Source organism: Oryza sativa, chromosome 2, assembly GCF_034140825.1.
Source record: "Oryza sativa Japonica Group chromosome 2, ASM3414082v1".
Classification (NCBI taxonomy): domain Eukaryota; kingdom Viridiplantae; phylum Streptophyta; class Magnoliopsida; order Poales; family Poaceae; genus Oryza; species Oryza sativa.
In genome coordinates this window covers 7,446,767-7,465,579 of record NC_089036.1, presented here as the reverse complement: position 1 = coordinate 7,465,579, position 18,813 = coordinate 7,446,767, and the positions used below count along the sequence as shown (strand labels likewise).

At 43.9% G+C, this 18,813-nt stretch overlaps 2 protein-coding genes across 3 annotated transcripts; one reads left to right on the top strand and one right to left on the bottom strand.

The window, feature by feature from the left end:
• The first annotated feature begins 2,067 nt into the window (after nucleotides 1-2,067).
• LOC4328808 (probable LRR receptor-like serine/threonine-protein kinase At3g47570) lies at nucleotides 2,068-5,974 on the top strand. The gene is made up of 2 exons (XM_015768454.3): nucleotides 2,068-5,018; nucleotides 5,325-5,974. The coding sequence occupies exons 1-2, from the start codon at nucleotides 2,156-2,158 to the stop codon at nucleotides 5,705-5,707; spliced, it is 3,246 nt and encodes a 1,081-aa protein (XP_015623940.1). The 5' UTR covers nucleotides 2,068-2,155; the 3' UTR covers nucleotides 5,708-5,974.
• Nucleotides 5,975-6,612: 638 nt separating this feature from the next.
• On the bottom strand, nucleotides 6,613-9,129 carry LOC4328807 (uncharacterized). 2 transcript variants are annotated; one of them, XM_015767930.3, is made up of 3 exons: nucleotides 8,825-9,129; nucleotides 7,586-8,082; nucleotides 6,613-7,518 (listed from the first exon to the last, which is right to left on the bottom strand). In XM_015767930.3, the coding sequence occupies exons 2-3, from the start codon at nucleotides 8,069-8,071 to the stop codon at nucleotides 6,793-6,795; spliced, it is 1,212 nt and encodes a 403-aa protein (XP_015623416.1). In that variant the 5' UTR covers nucleotides 8,072-8,082; nucleotides 8,825-9,129; the 3' UTR covers nucleotides 6,613-6,792. The 2 variants fall into 2 exon arrangements, with proteins under 2 accessions (XP_015623416.1, XP_015623417.1); XM_015767931.3 differs by having other exon boundaries at nucleotides 6,613-7,503.
• Between the last annotated feature and the right edge of the window lie 9,684 nt (nucleotides 9,130-18,813).

Below are 18,813 nucleotides of genomic sequence, written 5' to 3'. Positions count from 1 at the left end.
GGAGTAACTTGAATCAAAGCCGTTCCATTCTTTAATCACCAAATATGACAAGGTAGTGTTGATAAAAAAATCCGCGCTCGGTCGATAGTGCCAAATCTGCGTTAACGCGAACTAAGTCGACAAAAACACGAAGGCCTGGGAGATCCGCTTAACTCCAATACAGGTCCTAAAATAGATGATATGCTAGCGTGCCAGTCAGTACGATCTTGTAACTGACAAGATATATAAATAGCAGATCAAAGAGCCAATCGGCTGACAAGCTAATGGGGTAATTCCAGCCGATGTCGCTAGGGTTTTGAGCAATCGGCTATATGTCCAATGTAGTTCAGTGTACGTTTAATACTTCTAATTAGTGTCCAAACATTCGATATGACAGGGACTAAACTCTAGTCCCTGGTTCCAAACATGGTCTTAGAAACAACTAGATAAAGGTTCAGTGAAAAGCCTATCTACCTTAGCACACAGCAAACCGACTAGGGGTAGGCCCCTAGTAGAACCATCCTGAAGATCAACTATTCCCACATCACTCAAACCTAAGCAACAATTCTAACCTAAGCAATAATTCTATTTTATCACTTAGCATTTGTGAGTTATGAATTTACCAAGCTCTATGTTAGTTATACTTTATTTAAGTTAAATAATTCTAAGTATAGTTTATATCTAAGTTCTATAAAGATTTGGGTTACAGCAATAAAGAGTGTGTTCTATGAAATTCAACCCCGTTGAGTTTTCCATTTTTAGAGCTAGTATGAATTTTACAAGTTATGTGACCAATTGTAGTATTTACTAGCTATACTATATTTTAGAAGTTTTAACTCTACTCCATCCGTCTCATTTTAAGTGTATTTTTTTGGTTTCTGTGTCCAATATTTGGCCGTCTGTCTTATTTGAATTTTTTTATGATTAGCAATCTTATTGTTATTAGATGATAAAACATGAATAATACTTTATCTGCGACTTTTTTTAACTTTCTCATAAATTTTTCAAATAAGACGAACAATCAAACGTTGAAAACAGAAACCCATAACTGCACTTAAAATGGGACTGAGGGAGTAGTACTATATGTTCTACATTTAATTCAGAGTAATTAAGATCATAAAATTATGAGTCTAACGAATGTAGAGCCACTGCATTTGAACTTATAACTAATTATTTATAAATTTTAGAAGTTTTTATATGATGTTTTCTTATCAACGACCAATGAGCAGTGACTGGGCCTAAACCAGTCACAAATGTCAAAGATACATCATTGGTATCGAAAGGATAAGGTGAAATTTCCAGACTTATCAATTTCATACGACTTTGAGGCAGATCATGTGTTGACTAATGTAATGGAATGGACTTCCATTGTCGAGGAAATTACCACGTAAATTTGTTCTTACTTTTCTATTCTTGAAGTTTCAACTATTTCATACCTGTGGACAGTGACAATTTTCCCATGATTGACATGTTCGATGACATAATCCAAAGTAATAACGATATAAGCTCTACAAATATAGATTAGTGATCTGCCAAAGAAAATAACAAATACGTTTAAAATTAATATCCATCATGTTCCTCCAATTAGTTTTATAAAGCATTGATATTCCTTTTTCCTGACAACAGGGCACCATAGGACAAAAGTGTTTGTCTAATGCACAAAATATGTAAGAGGTTTGATAGCACAGTTTACTTTGTGGATTGTTAGGTGAAATTGGAAAAAGATCATGCTTTTCAAATGAACCATCAGAAGTTCAGAACTGGTCTACACCGCGTCGCAAAATACCGTCAGACGGATGTTGGAAAATGTACGTAGGCAGGCAAATTGTCAGTTGGTATAACTAACTAATAAGGTACCATTACTTATTTTGCTGAAAAATAAGGTCTGAAAGTTTGCATAATAAAACAATCTAGTCAAAGCTTAATTCAACAAGATCTCCGTAATTAAGTCCATGCACGCAACCTAATCATGTTCAACAGGAATTAATGCATTCACTATTTGACTAAGAATATGGCACCATCCAACAATCAACATGGGTCAAAGATGTGGCCAATATATGGTTTTAATGGGTAGAAGATCTTGACGCATCCTAGTCCACTATAATTAAGAATCACAAGCATCTCATAACTTACCACCAGCATACTGTCCAAAATACACACCAGCAAATTAAGCAAGATGGCATGTGCAGCTCTGGTTGCAGTCGCTGCAATCCTCTTCTTCTCCACCCTGACAGCATTAGCTGATGAACGGGAAGCACTGCTTTGCCTGAAATCACATCTTTCAAGCCCAAACGGGTCCGCCTTCTCCACATGGAGCAACACCATCTCACCCGATTTCTGCACCTGGCGCGGCGTCACTTGCTCCATCAAGCTCCAAGAACGACCTCGTGTGGTTGTGGCCCTGGACATGGAGGCAGGAGGCCTCACCGGAGAGATCCCACCCTGCATCTCCAACCTCTCGTCCCTCGCGAGAATCCACCTCCCCAACAATGGCCTCTCAGGTGGCCTCACATTCACAGCCGATGTGGCCAGGCTCCAGTACCTCAACCTCAGCTTCAACGCGATCAGTGGTGAGATCCCACGAGGCCTCGGTACGCTTCCTAACCTCTCATCCCTGGACCTAACCAGCAACAACCTCCATGGCAGAATCCCACCATTGCTTGGGAGCTCATCGGCGTTGGAGTCTGTCGGCCTCGCGGACAACTACCTGACCGGAGAGATCCCATTGTTCTTGGCTAATGCGTCGTCACTCCGCTATCTTTCACTGAAGAACAATAGCCTCTACGGGAGCATCCCTGCAGCACTTTTCAACAGCTCAACCATCAGGGAGATATACCTTAGGAAAAACAATCTTTCTGGTGCAATTCCACCCGTAACGATGTTCACTTCACGGATCACCAACCTTGATCTTACAACAAATAGCCTGTCAGGAGGCATACCACCATCTCTAGCGAATCTCTCATCGCTTACAGCATTTTTAGCTGCACAAAACCAGTTGCAGGGAAGTATACCGGATTTTAGTAAGCTGTCGGCGCTACAATATCTTGACCTCTCTTACAACAATCTTTCTGGGGCTGTAAATCCCTCCATTTACAACATGTCGTCCATCAGTTTTCTCGGTTTGGCCAACAACAATCTTGAGGGGATGATGCCTCCTGACATAGGAAACACACTTCCTAACATCCAAGTTCTCATGATGTCTAACAACCATTTTGTTGGAGAAATCCCTAAATCTCTAGCTAATGCTTCCAACATGCAGTTTCTGTACCTGGCCAACAACTCTTTGAGAGGGGTGATTCCTTCTTTTAGTTTGATGACAGATTTGCAGGTTGTCATGCTGTACTCAAACCAGTTAGAAGCTGGAGACTGGGCATTCCTATCATCCTTGAAAAATTGCTCCAATCTGCTGAAACTGCACTTTGGTGAAAATAACCTACGTGGGGACATGCCCAGCTCTGTAGCCGACCTGCCGAAAACATTAACTTCACTCGCTCTCCCGTCAAACTATATATCTGGCACCATTCCCTTGGAGATTGGGAACCTATCTAGCATGTCCCTACTCTATCTTGATAACAATCTATTGACAGGGAGCATACCTCATACTCTTGGCCAACTAAACAATCTTGTTGTCCTTAGCCTTTCACAAAACAAATTTTCAGGAGAAATACCACAATCCATTGGTAACTTGAATCAATTGGCTGAACTTTATTTATCAGAAAATCAACTGAGTGGAAGAATACCTACAACTTTAGCGAGGTGCCAACAATTGTTGGCATTGAACCTTTCAAGTAATGCCCTTACTGGAAGCATAAGCGGAGACATGTTTGTCAAGCTAAATCAATTGAGTTGGCTACTTGATTTATCACACAACCAATTCATAAGCTCCATACCACTAAAATTTGGTAGCCTGATAAATCTTGCTTCTTTGAACATTTCCCACAACAGACTCACAGGCAGGATCCCATCTACACTTGGTTCTTGCGTCCGATTGGAATCACTTCGTGTAGCAGGCAACCTCCTAGAGGGAAGTATTCCACAATCATTAGCAAACCTCAGAGGCACCAAAGTGCTGGATTTCTCCGCGAACAATTTATCTGGTGCAATACCGGATTTCTTTGGGACTTTCACCTCATTACAGTATCTAAATATGTCATACAACAACTTTGAGGGGCCAATTCCAGTTGGTGGAATATTTTCTGACAGAGATAAGGTGTTTGTCCAAGGAAATCCACACCTTTGCACCAATGTTCCAATGGACGAGTTGACTGTCTGCTCTGCTTCAGCATCCAAAAGAAAGCATAAGCTCGTTATTCCAATGTTGGCAGTTTTTTCATCTATTGTCTTACTTTCTTCAATCCTCGGATTATATTTGTTGATCGTAAATGTTTTCCTGAAAAGGAAGGGGAAATCCAATGAGCACATAGATCACTCCTACATGGAGCTGAAAAAGTTAACATACAGTGATGTTAGCAAAGCAACAAATAATTTTTCTGCAGCCAACATAGTCGGCTCTGGGCATTTTGGGACAGTCTATAGAGGTATACTGGATACAGAAGACACTATGGTCGCTGTTAAGGTGTTCAAGCTCGATCAGTGTGGTGCATTGGATAGCTTTATGGCAGAGTGCAAAGCATTGAAGAACATCCGTCACCGAAATCTTGTCAAGGTGATAACTGCATGCTCAACTTATGATCCGATGGGCAGTGAGTTCAAGGCTCTAGTATTTGAATATATGGCTAATGGTAGCCTAGAAAGCCGACTACACACAAGGTTTGATCCATGTGGTGATTTGAGTTTGGGAGAAAGGATTAGCATAGCATTTGATATTGCTTCTGCTCTAGAATACCTTCACAACCAATGCATTCCACCTGTTGTTCACTGCGATTTGAAGCCAAGCAATGTACTTTTCAACCATGACTATGTTGCCTGCGTCTGTGACTTTGGTCTGGCAAGGTCAATTCGTGAATATTCATCCGGAACTCAAAGCATATCAAGAAGCATGGCTGGGCCAAGGGGGTCTATTGGGTACATTGCTCCTGGTGAGTTGGTTTTCACTTTTCAGAGCACACTGCAGAAAATCATTTATTTAATATAACGAAATTACGATTATATCTCTTATGATTATACACCCCCGTTGCTGTAGAAGCGGGGTTTAAAAATTCCCATTATCTAAAAAAATCTCTTATGATTATAATATGGTACTCCTATATTTTGCTGGTTATCTGAATCTTTTGTTTTCAAACAAAGCAGAGTATCATTTAATAAAAAGGACTTCAGTATTTTATGATTAACAATATGGTTCATTTTACTGGTGATCTGAGCTTTTTGGTTTCAAAACATTGCAGAGTATGGCATGGGCAGTCAAATCTCAACTGAGGGTGATGTCTATAGTTATGGCATTATTCTTCTGGAAATGCTAACAGGAAGACACCCTACCAATGAAATATTTACTGATGGCTTCACACTCCGCATGTATGTCAATGCATCACTTTCACAGATCAAAGACATACTTGACCCCAGGCTTATTCCTGAAATGACAGAACAACCTTCTAATCATACCCTGCAATTGCATGAACACAAGACAGGTATAATGGATATCTGTGCTCTACAACTCCTTAAACTTGGCCTGGAATGCTCTGAAGAGTCGCCAAAAGATCGGCCATTGATACATGATGTATATAGTGAGGTAATGTCAATAAAGGAAGCATTTTTCGCCACGAGCATTTGACGTTAGGTAATAAAATGGTGTCAATAGAAGTGGAACACTGAGGAATGAAGCATGAACGTTAGGTAATAAATTGGTGTCTGCAGCACTGCCGAATTTATCTTCCGAAGTTTCTTGATCACTACAGCAGTAAGCTACAGATGTTTTTGCTGCTACAACACGATACATTTGCACACTGTTATTTACTGATGCATTTCAAGCAGCAATTCCTATCATGTAATAAAAATTCTTGTATAGTTCAATGATTTGTTGCCGGGATGCAGCTTGATCTGTTTTCAAAGTACTACTACTAGTAAAGCCTTCACGTCACAGGAATAAAGAAAAATATAAAAATAGTATCGCATATTCTATCTTACTTAGGAAAGATAGACATATTTGGTAGAGCTCCAACTCATAAATTTAACTTTAGGAATTGGGTTTAGAGTGGAGTTGTAGAGCAGCCTAAACCCAGCTCCACCTCTGTAGTTCATTTTCTCTAATTCATTTTGTGAGAACACACTCCAAGCAGCTCCACACTCATTTTAAATAGAGCTGAAACTGTTTAGCTAGACTTCAGCTCCACCTTTGAGTCCCCGAGGGTAAATTCGTGTGATTTTGGGGTAAATTAGGTTACGTACGGTAAATTCGGGTGTAATCTGGAAGCTGTGCCTGAGCGTGTTAAGCATTTTATTAGTTGGAAATTTTATAGTATTTGTTGATTGTTGACAATTGAAATTTCTAGTTGGTATTTTTTTAGTCCGTAAGATGCAAATCTAAAGGGAGATAATTTTTCTCAAAAATCACCCGACGGATGCATAGGCAATTCCTCTTTTGTTACGCCATTTATACTGGCGTGGCGGTAGTTAAATGCCACGCCATGTTTGCTAGCAAGGCACTATCTTGGCAACCACAACATCCACACAGATTGATAGCCAAATGGAGGACATGAAAATGCCATATCTTACTGGTGGGTGTCAACTGAGTACAGCTTCTACAGGGCATTGCCTAGTTCCATCTTTAACCATAAACATCAGAATTCAAGATACAAATCACACATGAGCAGCTCTTTCCTTTCACCTATATGTTGTTTGGCCTCAGAATAGGGAAACCTACCTCCTGTTCCTTTCATAATCTGTCCACATCTTCTTCGCAATATAATCTCTCAAAGCATCACCCATGCTACATTGGTTGTTCAGTTCTTCGACATCATTGCCATAAGCATCATCCCCACTGGGTAAAACTACAGTTCTACGGGATGAAACTGGCATTGCCTGGTTAAATGCCCACCCATCATCATCATCATCATCTTTTTGGCCCTGCATTATATTGTGCAGCACCACTGCTGCTGCTGGGATTTTCGCTTGAGTTTCTATCTGATAGAATGTTGCGACATTTAAAATTGGGAACCTCATCTTCAATAGCGCTGTGGCACGCTTTATGTTGTTGCGCAGCTTTGAGTGACGAAGGTTGAACAACTCCTTGTAGTCACTTGGCTGACAATTGCTCTGCTCCTCCTCTTCAATATGGTATGCAGCTTCTCTATAAGGAGCAAGAAAAGATGGTGTGTTTGCATAACCCCTATCAACCAAATAATACTTGTTACTTGGGACTTCAAATCCAGACTCCACAGCAGCATATAGGACTGCCGCGTCGGATGCAGACCCTTCGTGGCCACTGCACACATGGACAAAATTCAAATCAAAGTCACAAGCCAGCATCACATTTTGAGAAAGGGAATCTTCTATATTTCGATATGGAGCTGCTTCATAGTCTGATATTGTGATAGGTACATGAACTCCATCGATTGCCCCTATACAGTTCTGCAAGGAAACACACTACTGATTCAGATGTAGCAGAGAAGTGTAGAACTTCATACAATGCAAAGAGACAGGTTAAACCTACCTTAAAATAAGGCCCATATTGCGGATCAGATGATATTTTCCAATGAGTCTCAGTTGAAGGATGCTTGACAAACTCATCTGTCAATGAGGTGATTGCATCAAAGCATGCCTTGATATGTCTATGGATAGTCTCCCTACTGTGCTCAAATCTATCACTCATTTTCTGAAAGCTGGCATTTCGAGAGAGCATATAAATAAACATGCCAATTTGCTCTTCCACAGAAACGCCTCTTGTATTCCGCAAAAGATTCTTTGACCTAAGAAGGTCTGAAAATTTCTGAAGAATTTGAGGCTCCATTCGAAATTTGGCATAGCCTTCACCACGGTCATCTTCAAGCACTTCACAAATCCACTCTGCACCACTGAACTTCGATGTATGACATGGCTCTTCGCTTCCAGTAGAAACAAGATATAGTGTAGGCAAGATAAAAAACATCATGTCATCATCTTCATCTTCCTCAGAGTCAGTAAGATCTTCAGGATCCATTTTCTCAAAATCTATTAGAATCCGAGTAGATTAATTTTAGAATGATGAACTGATAAGAATATCAAATGCCTAAAACAATGATGAAAATTCGAGTGCTGGCTGCAAAACCCCTGAGGAGTTAAACAAAAGCATAACAATATTTGTAGTTTTATGCGTGAAATACAGGCCAACAATCCGAGTCCCAAGATTTTACATTCTTTGTAGTTGAACAAATTACACAACAACTTAATTTTAAATCAAGGAAATACAGATCATATTTGTAACAAAGCAACCTTGCATCAAAATTTTGGCTCGCAATTTCGCATAGTTTATGATCCAGAACACATGCTACTGTCTATATTTTAAAAAATACTCTACAGATGAGCCCATCCCCCTTGGTATTCCTCCAAACAACAGAGGAATGTGAAAGAAGTCACACGAATGATTCAAGGAAAGGCCCTCAGTTATACTGTTGAGGCAGTGCAGCCAACTTCAGCGTCGCATCAGCTACCTAACTAAGGACGATTGGTGAAATGCCAATAAATCCTTCCTACTCCTATACATTACCGCGGCCGCATCAAAGTAACAGAAATAGCAAATCCCACAGCACAGATGATGCAGAACATAGCGGCATTTACACATCAGTAGAACACACAGTGAATCGATCCTATCTCTCAACTAATTGATGGATACATCCGTAGCCGCATGAAGCACAAATGCACAATGGATTGCTGTTAGCTATTCAAATGATTGGAGAAGTATGTGCTCTTTTACCTGAGGATCGGAAACGGAACCGGAACCTTCAACTTGGCCGGAAAACAAGGGCGAAGTAGCCGAGGCCGCCCAAGTCGCCGCCGGCGGGGGGATGGCGACGGAGCCGGGACGGAAGAAGCAGCCCTTCTAGCCGACGGGAAGAGCGCGCAGGCGAGGAGAGGAGGATCTCGGAGGCAGCGAGGTCACCGGACCCGACCGACGGGCGAGCGATTCGACGGCGACGAGGGCACGCAAGCGGAAGCGGCAGCGGCGACGGCGACGGCGACGGCAACGGCGAGGAAACCCTTGCCGAGTTGACTAGCCTTGTCTGGAATTCTGGATGGGCCGCCAGATAATTACCAGGCCCACATAAACTTGTGGGTCTTAACAGAGGTCCATTAAAAAGCTTAAGGAATAAGTTCACTTTGGGGCCCTCCATTTGTCGCCCCTGTCCGATTTTCGTTTAGTCACAAAACCGGATACGACGGGTCCCCCAACTTACGGAACAGTTTAAATGGGCCCCTCAACAGTATTATATCTGGTTTTGGCTGAGGTAGCACCTATGTGACTCATTTTGACTAGGTTTTTGTCTAACGTGTTGTTGACGTGACGCTTACGTGGTAATTAGATCCGATAAAATAATAAAACTTGTGGGACCCACATGTCAGTTTCACACACAAATAATAAAAAATGATGGGCCCATGTGGACCCACACGTCATCATCACTACCTCTTCTCTCTATCTCCTCTCCCTCTATCCTCTCTCTCCCTCCTCTCTCTCAAGCCGGCGGAGCGTGGTGGGTGGCGGCCGGAGCGGGCGACGGTGGGGTGGAGCATAGGGATGGTCGGCGGTCAGAGCGGCGCCGTGTCATGGCGCGAAGCGGCCAGTTGGCGGCCGGAGCAGCGAGGCGGGCGGCCGACGGCAAGGCAAAGCCATTGGGCGGAGTAGAGGGGTGGCCGGAGCAGCGTGGCGAAGCCGTTGGGCGGAGCGGTGGTAGAGCAGAGGGGTGGAGCCAATGGGCGAAGTGGGGTGGTCAGCGGCCGGTCGACGGCCGGAGCGGCGGCGGGGAAGAAGAGGAGGAGCGGTGCGTCGTGGGCGGAGCAGAGGGGCGGAGCGGCCGGCCGGCGGGGGAGAAGTCGTGGCGGTGGCCAAAGGGGCACGCGACGGCGACCGGCGGGAGCGGAGCAACCCATACCTGCATCCCTGACGAACGGACCGCCGGCGGCGGCGGCGATGGAGCTCCTCCCTACCATGAGGCAGAGGGAGGTGATGCAGGTGGCGCACGTGCGGTGCATCGAGGTGGCGGTGTGGTTGGGGACGAGGAGGGTGACCCTAGGGAGGATGCGGCGGCGAGGTGCGCGGCGGCGGGGGAGGTGGTGGGGAGCGCTGCTGGGGTTGGGAGGAGCGCCAGGATGGACATGGCAATCGCCACCGCGGCGGTCGTGGCGATGGGTACGGGGAGCCGTGTCATCTACAAGCTCGTCTCGTGGCCGCGGCATGCCGCCGCCCCGCCACTCCGCCTGGCCCTCCGCTCCGCCGCCGCTCCGCCGGCTGTGAGGCGGCGCCGCGGCGCGATGATGAAGAAGAGGGAGTGCGTGGAGCGCCGCCTTGCCCCTCGCCTGCTCCGGTCGCCGCCGCTTTGCCGGCCTACTCCGGTTGCGGCCCGGCCCGCCCCTCTCGGCCCCACCCATCGCTTGCTCTGGCTGCGAGAGAGAGAGGAATTATTTTGTGTGTAGCTGACATATGGGTCCCACGATTTTTATTATTTTGTGGGGATAAAATTGCCATGTAAACGCCATGTCAATGCCACGTGGGACGAATATCAGTCAAAGGAGCCATGCAAGTGCCACGTCAGTCAATTAAAACTACGCTCCATACTGCTAGGGGACCTCGTTTGCCCGGTTTTCGTAAGTTGGGGGACGGGTTATACCCGGTTTTGCGGTTAAGGGATGAAAATCGAACTGACGAAGAAATAGAGGGACCTAAAGTGAACTTATTCCAAAGCTTAATAATGAACAGACAACTCCAGGCCCATTATCGTTAAAGGGCCGGCCCACCGGTCCACATGTATGGGCCGTAATTCAAGCCCATACACCCCTATGGACCGAAATTGTTGACGAAAAACAAATGGGCTGAATTCCAAACCTCGTCTTCACGGTGCAGACACGAACAAGTTCGCATCGCATATGCAACTGCAGAGCGCGCGGAGACGACCGAGTTCAAACGGCCACGTTCTCCACTCCCTCCCGCGCGCGCGGCGCCGACGAGGCTTTTTGACGCAACCGCCGCCGACGCTCCCCCTCTCAACGGCTCGATCGATCGATCGCGCGCCTCCGCCTATAAATTCTTGCCACTTCTGTCGATCGCCGCGGCACACCATCAATCACACGTACGAGCAGTTTCCGCTTCTTTCTTCTTCGATCTCCGGCAATCGCTCCATCGATCGGCGCTTTCATCAGTCAGTCAGGCATGGCGGCTGTCGCGGCTTCGTCTCGTCTCCGTCTCCTCCCGTGGCTGTCCTCGCCGCCGGCGCGGCGGCGGCGGCGGCAGGGGAGCAGTACCGCGTCGGTGGCCCCGACGGGTGGATCGCCCCGCCGCCGGAGGAGGAGGAGTTGTACTACTCCCGGTGGGCGTCGTCCATCGCCTTCTACGTCGGCGACTCCATCGGTAACGAATCAACGGCAGTTTCATCTCATCGTCGTCAACTCGTCATCGATCTCCTCTTCTTTAATTTTGCATTCGCATTCGCATCCATGGCGTGTGGTGGCAGAGTTCGAGTACAGGAACGACTCGGTGATCAAGGTGAGCAAGGCGGGGTACTACCACTGCAACGAGACGGCCGGCGTCGACGCCGGCGACGCCCCCGTGCCGGGCGACGGCGCCAGGGTGTTCTACCTCTAGGTCCCCGGCTTCGCCTACTTCGCCAGCCCCGACCTCGGCCGCTGCAACGAGGGCCAGAGGCTCATGATCAACGTCCTCGCCGCCGTGCCGCCGGCAGCAGCGCCGGCGCCGTCGACGGACTACGACACCGGAGCGGCGGCGGGATCCGCGTTCGCCGCGGCGTCGTTCTTCGCTCCCGTCGTGTCGGCTGCCGCGATGGCCATGGCCGGCTTGGTTTGACACTTTGATAAACTATCAAGCGCGTAATATCTACTGTAGGATTGTAATTTCATTTAGGATTAATGATTGCTCGAATTAACTTGCTTAATTCAGGGTTGTTCAAGCAGTGTCGTTGCTGTCGATAATTTAGGATCAGTGTTTGTTCAAGTTCAAACTGTTAGTTTGTGTTAATTAAATGGAGTGTGTCATCTTGTACGTATTTGCATTTTCGATCGATGAATGTGGCGTTTCATGTGTTCAATTCAGTGTAATTAATAGCCGCTTTGTTCCTTTGAGATTATGGCTGACGGTTCTTGTTTGCAATCGTGCACCCTGTTTGTCGATAACTTGAATTAACGAAACTGCTAACCTTCATTGATAGAAAATGGACTTCCAAATGTTGTAGATTTTGTATCATCGGATGTGCTTTTGTGATTCCTGTTACCACCCTTCTCCTTCAGCTCAAACAACCTCCTCATCTTTTCCAACCCCAAGCCTCACTAGGGACCTACGGATTAGGGTCATTGGGGTGGAGGGAGGGGGAAGGGGGGATGTCGTCGGCTTTAGAGGAACGGACATGGGAGGGTAACCCGTGGTGAGCAGCGAGGCAGCCGCGGCGCCGCCGAAGCCACGGGATCATAAGCATGCGACGGGCTAGTGTTGGCTGCAGGAGACAAAGCAGAAGGAATGGTTAGAAGCGACGGTCAGTGGTGGTGGATCTAGCTGAGCGGGGGCAACTCACCCCGCTGGCTTGAGAAAAAAGAGAGGAGAGGGAGTGAAAGAAGGCAAGATTGGGAGGCCTTGCCAGAGTCATTGACACATTTCGGCCAGCCAGACCTTGGCACGCTGGGGCGAAGGTGGTGGAGATGGTGCAGATCGCGATTAGACGCCTGTGATAGCATTGGCAGCGTGTGGGGGAGTTGGGAGAAGGGGGGCGGAGAGAGAGAGGAACAAATGGGTTTTAGGGTTTGATTGATTTGTATGAATCTTAAAGTAATCGAATGGTTTAAAATTTACATGATTTCTAAAGGGTTTCTATCAACTGGTGGACAGTCCCTTGAGTTAATGCTTGCTTGTAGGTGAAAAAAAAAATGAAATATTGCAATCTTGTACTATGTTGATTAGCATTGATAGCAGTTTGACAGCAATGAGGTAAAAATGGAAGGAAAAAGTACACCAGAGGTCCCTCAACTTATCATCGAGTTACAAAATCATCCCCCAACCACAAAACCGGATATAGGATATCCCTTAACTCACGAAACCGTTTACTTTAGGTCCTTCGGTGGTTTTGGACCCAGGTTTGTCCGACGTGGCGGCTGAGTCAGCGTGGGACCCACATAGGTCCCACATGTCAATATGCCACATCATCACCATCTCTTTCCCTCCTCTCCCTTCATCCCCTCTCTCTGTCACTTTGCTTCTCTCTGCACGGTGGCCGGTGGGAGGGGAGGAGGTCGCCGTGCCTAGGTGGGAAAGGAGATCCGGCGGTGGGCGACGCGGCGCCGGGCGACGAGGCGGCGGCGGCAACGGCTGCGAGGCGGGAGAGGAGATCCGGGGCCCGGCGACGCGGTGGCGGCTACGAATCGGGAGAGGACATCCGGCACCCGACGACACGGCGGCGGCTGCGAGGTGGGAGAGGACATCTGGCGCCCGGCGATACGGCGGCGGGTGACGAAGCGGTGGCAGCGGCACCCTCGCCTTCCTCGAGCTCCGCCACCCAGCGCCCACCCACGACAGCTGATGCACGACCACTGCACACCCGTCGGGCCCATCTTTGGCAGCCGCGGAACTCCACCGGGCCACTGCCGTGCTTGCACGATGCCGTGAGGTCGCTCACCTCGCCGCCGTGGTCTCCATCCTCGACCTCACTCGCGCGGCGTCGACGCCCTCCCCTTCTCCCGCGTCTTGCCGCCGCCGACGTCGACGTCCTCCTTCCTCCTACCTCGCAGCCGGCGCCGCCGCTGAGAAGAGTGAGAAAGAGGAGGAACCGATGAAGGGCGAGATGAGGGGAAAGAAAGAGGAGAGAGGGTGATGACTGATGATGTGGCCTCCTGACATGTGGGACCCACATGGGTCCCACGCTGATTCAGCTGCCACGTCGGACAAACCCGGGGTCAAAACCACCCAAGGACCTAAAGTGAACGGTTTCGTGAGTTAAGGGTGGTCATATATCCGGTTTTGCGGTTGGGGGACGATTTTGTAACTCGATGACAAGTTGAAGGACCTCCGGTGTACTTTTTCCAAAATGGAATGATTGCAGCCTCACAGATTGGGCTGGGCCTGAGACAAGTACCGGCCTATATGTATGTGGTTATGGGCCTCGGTGATTGCAATTCTGGCCCACCAACTAGGCTTGACACACATCTGGCTGTTCTACATCTGCTGCAGGATTCACCAGCATTAAGAGCCCAAATGTTATTGGGCTTAATTCTATCCGATGCTGAACTTTCAGATAAAATTCCATTCGAAGTAACGAATAATATATCCAATTAAAATCTTTGTCATGTCCATGTGGTTTGCGTTCTGTATATATCTATATGTGTGCTCCCTTGTTTAACCATATGATGATTTCTAAATGTCAGAAATTTAGTTTTACCAATTTGTTTAAAATTGGCCAGCTACATGCTTAGACATATAAAGGTTAGATTGTTTTAAATCTCTAGTATAAACAATTTGTTTGAATTATTATTACCGGCCTAATACATTAATTAGTCACCACTCTGTTTATTTTTTTAAGATCATCGAATTCATTTCGATATTTACTTTAAAGAAGCTATATCTAATTACTGCAGAGTTTGTATGACGGATAGCTATGAATTATAAAATCATGGATTAATTACAAAGCAAGAAAACTACTTAAAAACAAGAAAAAAAAATAATGTATAACAATTGTTCCACCTAATGACTTATTACAAGTTGGTCGAATTTTTCTCTCTATTTTGCTGAAATTTAACTCAACCATAGTATAACAACGGTTATATTTATGCATCATATTGAGCTGAGGTAATGAATTAAATCATAGTATCACGCATGCATGAATCCAAGGGTAGATAGAAAATGTTTTGCAGATCAATCAAGCTGCATGCCGGCGATCGATCGACCTCTCGACAGATCCTCCTTGGAGCCCATACCTCTCTCCATGACTCCCATCTGCATAATGCATTTTCATTCATGAGCAGCACGATCAGTTAGGCCGTACGGCTCTCGCTGCATCGATCATCGATCGAAAACTAATAATTTCAATCATATATCCATCACAGCATCGTGACTGGATCGATCGAACTGTAGTTAGCACTTAGCACTATGCTGCATTGCTGCATTCATCGACCCATGCATGCGTTTGATTTGCGCGAGTCGATGTGGATTAATTATTTTGCAGCTAATCACATAGTCTAAAACAATCGATCATATAATCTGTTTTTTTATACTACATCCGTTTCATGTTATAAGATGTTTTGACTTTGGTTAAAATTAAACTGTTTTATGATTGACCAAATTTATAAAAAAAAATAGTAACATTTTTAACCCATTACAAATTTATTATGAAAATATATTTAATTATTGATTTGATGAAACTAATTTAATATTATAAATATTACTATATTTATTTATAAACTTAGTCAAACTTGAAATAGTTTGACTTTAATTAAAATTAAAACGTCTTATAATTAACCTGAAACGGAGAGAGTACTATTGAACAAACCAACATCATATAAAAAGAATGAGGGTATAAGTATGCGCGCGTTATGACTTATGAGTGATTATGTATTTATGTTTGTCCTGTGTTTCTCAATAAAATATTTAAAAAATGGAGGGAGTATTATTTTAGTTATGCATTTGAAATGATGCAATATACTGCAGTCGATCGAGTTAATAAAATTAATCCTTGCAAATAATTAATCTCCATGCATGCATGACGACGTGTTTGAAGTTTTGCTTGGCCTTTTGGAGGCAGTACCGACGGGTGGGCCCTACTCTGATTTCGACGAGACCTATTTTCTTCATTCAAACACAGCAGCAAACCTAGCCGGCTCATGCCAAGAAAATATCCAAAAATACGCCCTATATACCTACCTAGAGCTAGCCGACTAGCTAGGTTCGTTGCTAATTTATTTAATTACTTCTTTTCCTCAGCTGCCACATGTATATATACTCAGGATTAAATCAGTTACTAATTAAGCAGGTGATATATATAGTACTATATATGTGTAGAACATGATTAATTTCTGTCTTTAAAGTTAAAAAACTCATCATTCTAGAAGGTGTTAATTTGTTTGTTTATTAAAAGTAGCTATAGGTTAGACAATATGTCAACTCAAAAAGATGAAAAGGAGAAAGCATTTTGTAGTTTTAAAGGGAAGAATCAAACAAGATGGCCCTGTTCATGAGATCATATGCATGGAAAAAAAATAAAGGAGAAGCGTGCATGCCAGCAGCAGAGGAGGAAGAAATGGACAAAACAAGGCGAAGAAATGGAGCCCCCGATATCACTTTCACGAGATACGCTATATCGCTGATTCTTGGGAATTCGACAGCATGATGATTGGATTGTAAAATCGTAAGGATTAGTAAATTGAACATGCTTCATTATGCATGCATGGATTCAAGATATCTTTTCATTAAAAAGTACAGCTTATAAGTTATATAGAGTACGACTAATTATTAATTAGGCGAAGGAAATATTGTTTCTGAATCTCTGATGATGCATGCACATATGGCCTAGCTAGATTTATTTAACATAATTAATAACAATATATATTATTTGATTTGCTTAAAAAGACTATAGCCACTTGTTTCAATATGTGTCCAGATAACTTCAGCCAACTCATAACAGACCATCGATAAGATAGAAAAAGAAATACCACCATATAGACAGACATATATTACATTTATTCAGTGTTTTAAAAGACGGGCTAAGGTATTTAACAGTTGGTCTTCTCAAACAGTTATAGCAGCAGCTATAGCGGTTAAATTGTATGCAAGAACAAATAACTATATCTCTATTCAAATAGCTATAACCGAAGATAGCGGTATCTATAGTTAGAGATTTAAAACCATGCATTTATTACAATCATGATAAAATCATACAGCTAATTAAAGCTCTATCTATGATTGAAAAATATCTACATAACCAGTGTTTCTGAACTCTAGCATGCTCTGGTTCAATATTTCATTTTCGGCATTTCTATCAGCGACGCCGATATACCAAAATTTTTGAAACGTCGATCCAATTTTTTTTGAATTTTCAAAAAAAAGTCAAACTTAAACAAAATGTTACCAAATTCAATAAATTAAAAAATTGAAAATTTTGACCAAAATAATATAATATGGGGGTTGGGGGTGGAGGGGAGGTCCGATAGAACTGAAATTTTGAACCAGGAGCCTGCTTGTAGTATAAACTCGTTCTCGTCGTCGCACCTTAATTTGCAATTAACCGGGCCCAATGGCTAGGTAGATAGATATATCGATGGATGGATGCATGTGCATGGTGACATGCTGCCTACTACTCTCACTCTGAAATCTGAATTAACATCGACCGATCCATCGATGCCAGCAAATTCATTACTCGATGCCGATTGATATATACGTGTGTTTTATTTTCGTGTTCGACATCTCGATCGATCTTTTAGAAAAAAAAAACCCTAAAAAATGGTTGCCTTCTTAGTGGCGCGAAAGAGACTTGTGTTCTTTCTTATAAATTTTTATTTTTCTCTTCTCCTTTTGTTTGTGTGACAGCGACGGCGCCATACGTACAATGTCTTACCTGGAGCTATCAAAGCATATATACTACTTCGATGATGAGCTCATCATCTTGTTCTTTCTTCTGGCCATGCATCCTCCTTTTGAAATTCTGCATTGATTTGATGTGTTGAAGACACATCGATCGATCGGAAAATTCAACAAATTAAACCCAGTTAATTACGCAATGTATGCAGCTTTTTTGATGATTTGATACATTTCTACTACTACAATTTGCATGTACTGACCGTGTAGTCTTAATTCATGCACGTTCACCAATGGTCAATACCATGCATGTAATAATATATATATACACACACTGCCACGTTGCTGTCTCTTCACCTAACAAAAGTGCGATGTGTTTGCATGTTACTGATCGTTGAGTACGTACCAACACTCCTACGTTGTATTATTATTATTGTACATGGTGATGATACTTTAAGTACAATACAATATATATGAACATGTGGTTCATGCATTGACTTTAGTATTTAACTAAGTATATCCAATCAATCTATACATACTTTCCACCTGTTCCTTTTTATGTGTATGTGTGTTTAGGACATTGACATGGTTCTTCAGTACACACACCCCATTCTGAGTTTGATTACCTTTTTTTTTGCACGATAAATTATTACGGTGTTTATTGAGAGGTGAACCAATATGTACCATTGATTAAGAGAGGAGTAAGATACAGAATAAAAACTATTATAGCCGATGACAGCGGAGTAATTAATCATTAATAATATGGGCATATCAGTAGGGGAAAATAGAAAACGAACATAGTCTTTCTTTTTTCTTCTCCTCCGCCTCTCTCTCTCTCCTCCCTCAGTCACTCCAGCGCCACAGGTTAATTTAGAGGTTAGGCGCAGCAGTTAATCAGTTCAAGTTGATGGGAACAACACAAAAGAAATGAAGATATCTTAACCCAATATGTTCTTGGGGACACAATATAACCTAAAAAAACACACACAGATTATATAATATATAGATACATAAATAACTATCACGTACTGAAGATGGGAAAACTAATTAATACTATCAAATAATATCAAAGACAATCCGGCTTGCTCTTGTCCATCTACTAGCAAAATTACTTTTTTTCCTAGTTTCTTACCTAAAAATTTCTGTCAATACTTAAAAACATTTTATTATGGAGAGTCGAATTCTTA

Coding starts and splice junctions, on each gene's coding strand:
- LOC4328807 (XM_015767930.3), bottom strand. CDS start 8,071: ATGGATCCTGAAGATCTTACTGACTCTGAGGAAGATGAAGATGATGAC. Junction 7,519..7,585: donor AATATGGGCCTTATTTTAAG/GTAGGTTTAACC, acceptor CTGAATCAGTAG/TGTGTTTCCTTGCAGAACTG.
- LOC4328808 (XM_015768454.3), top strand. CDS start 2,156: ATGGCATGTGCAGCTCTGGTTGCAGTCGCTGCAATCCTCTTCTTCTCC. Junction 5,019..5,324: donor TATTGGGTACATTGCTCCTG/GTGAGTTGGTTT, acceptor AAAACATTGCAG/AGTATGGCATGGGCAGTCAA.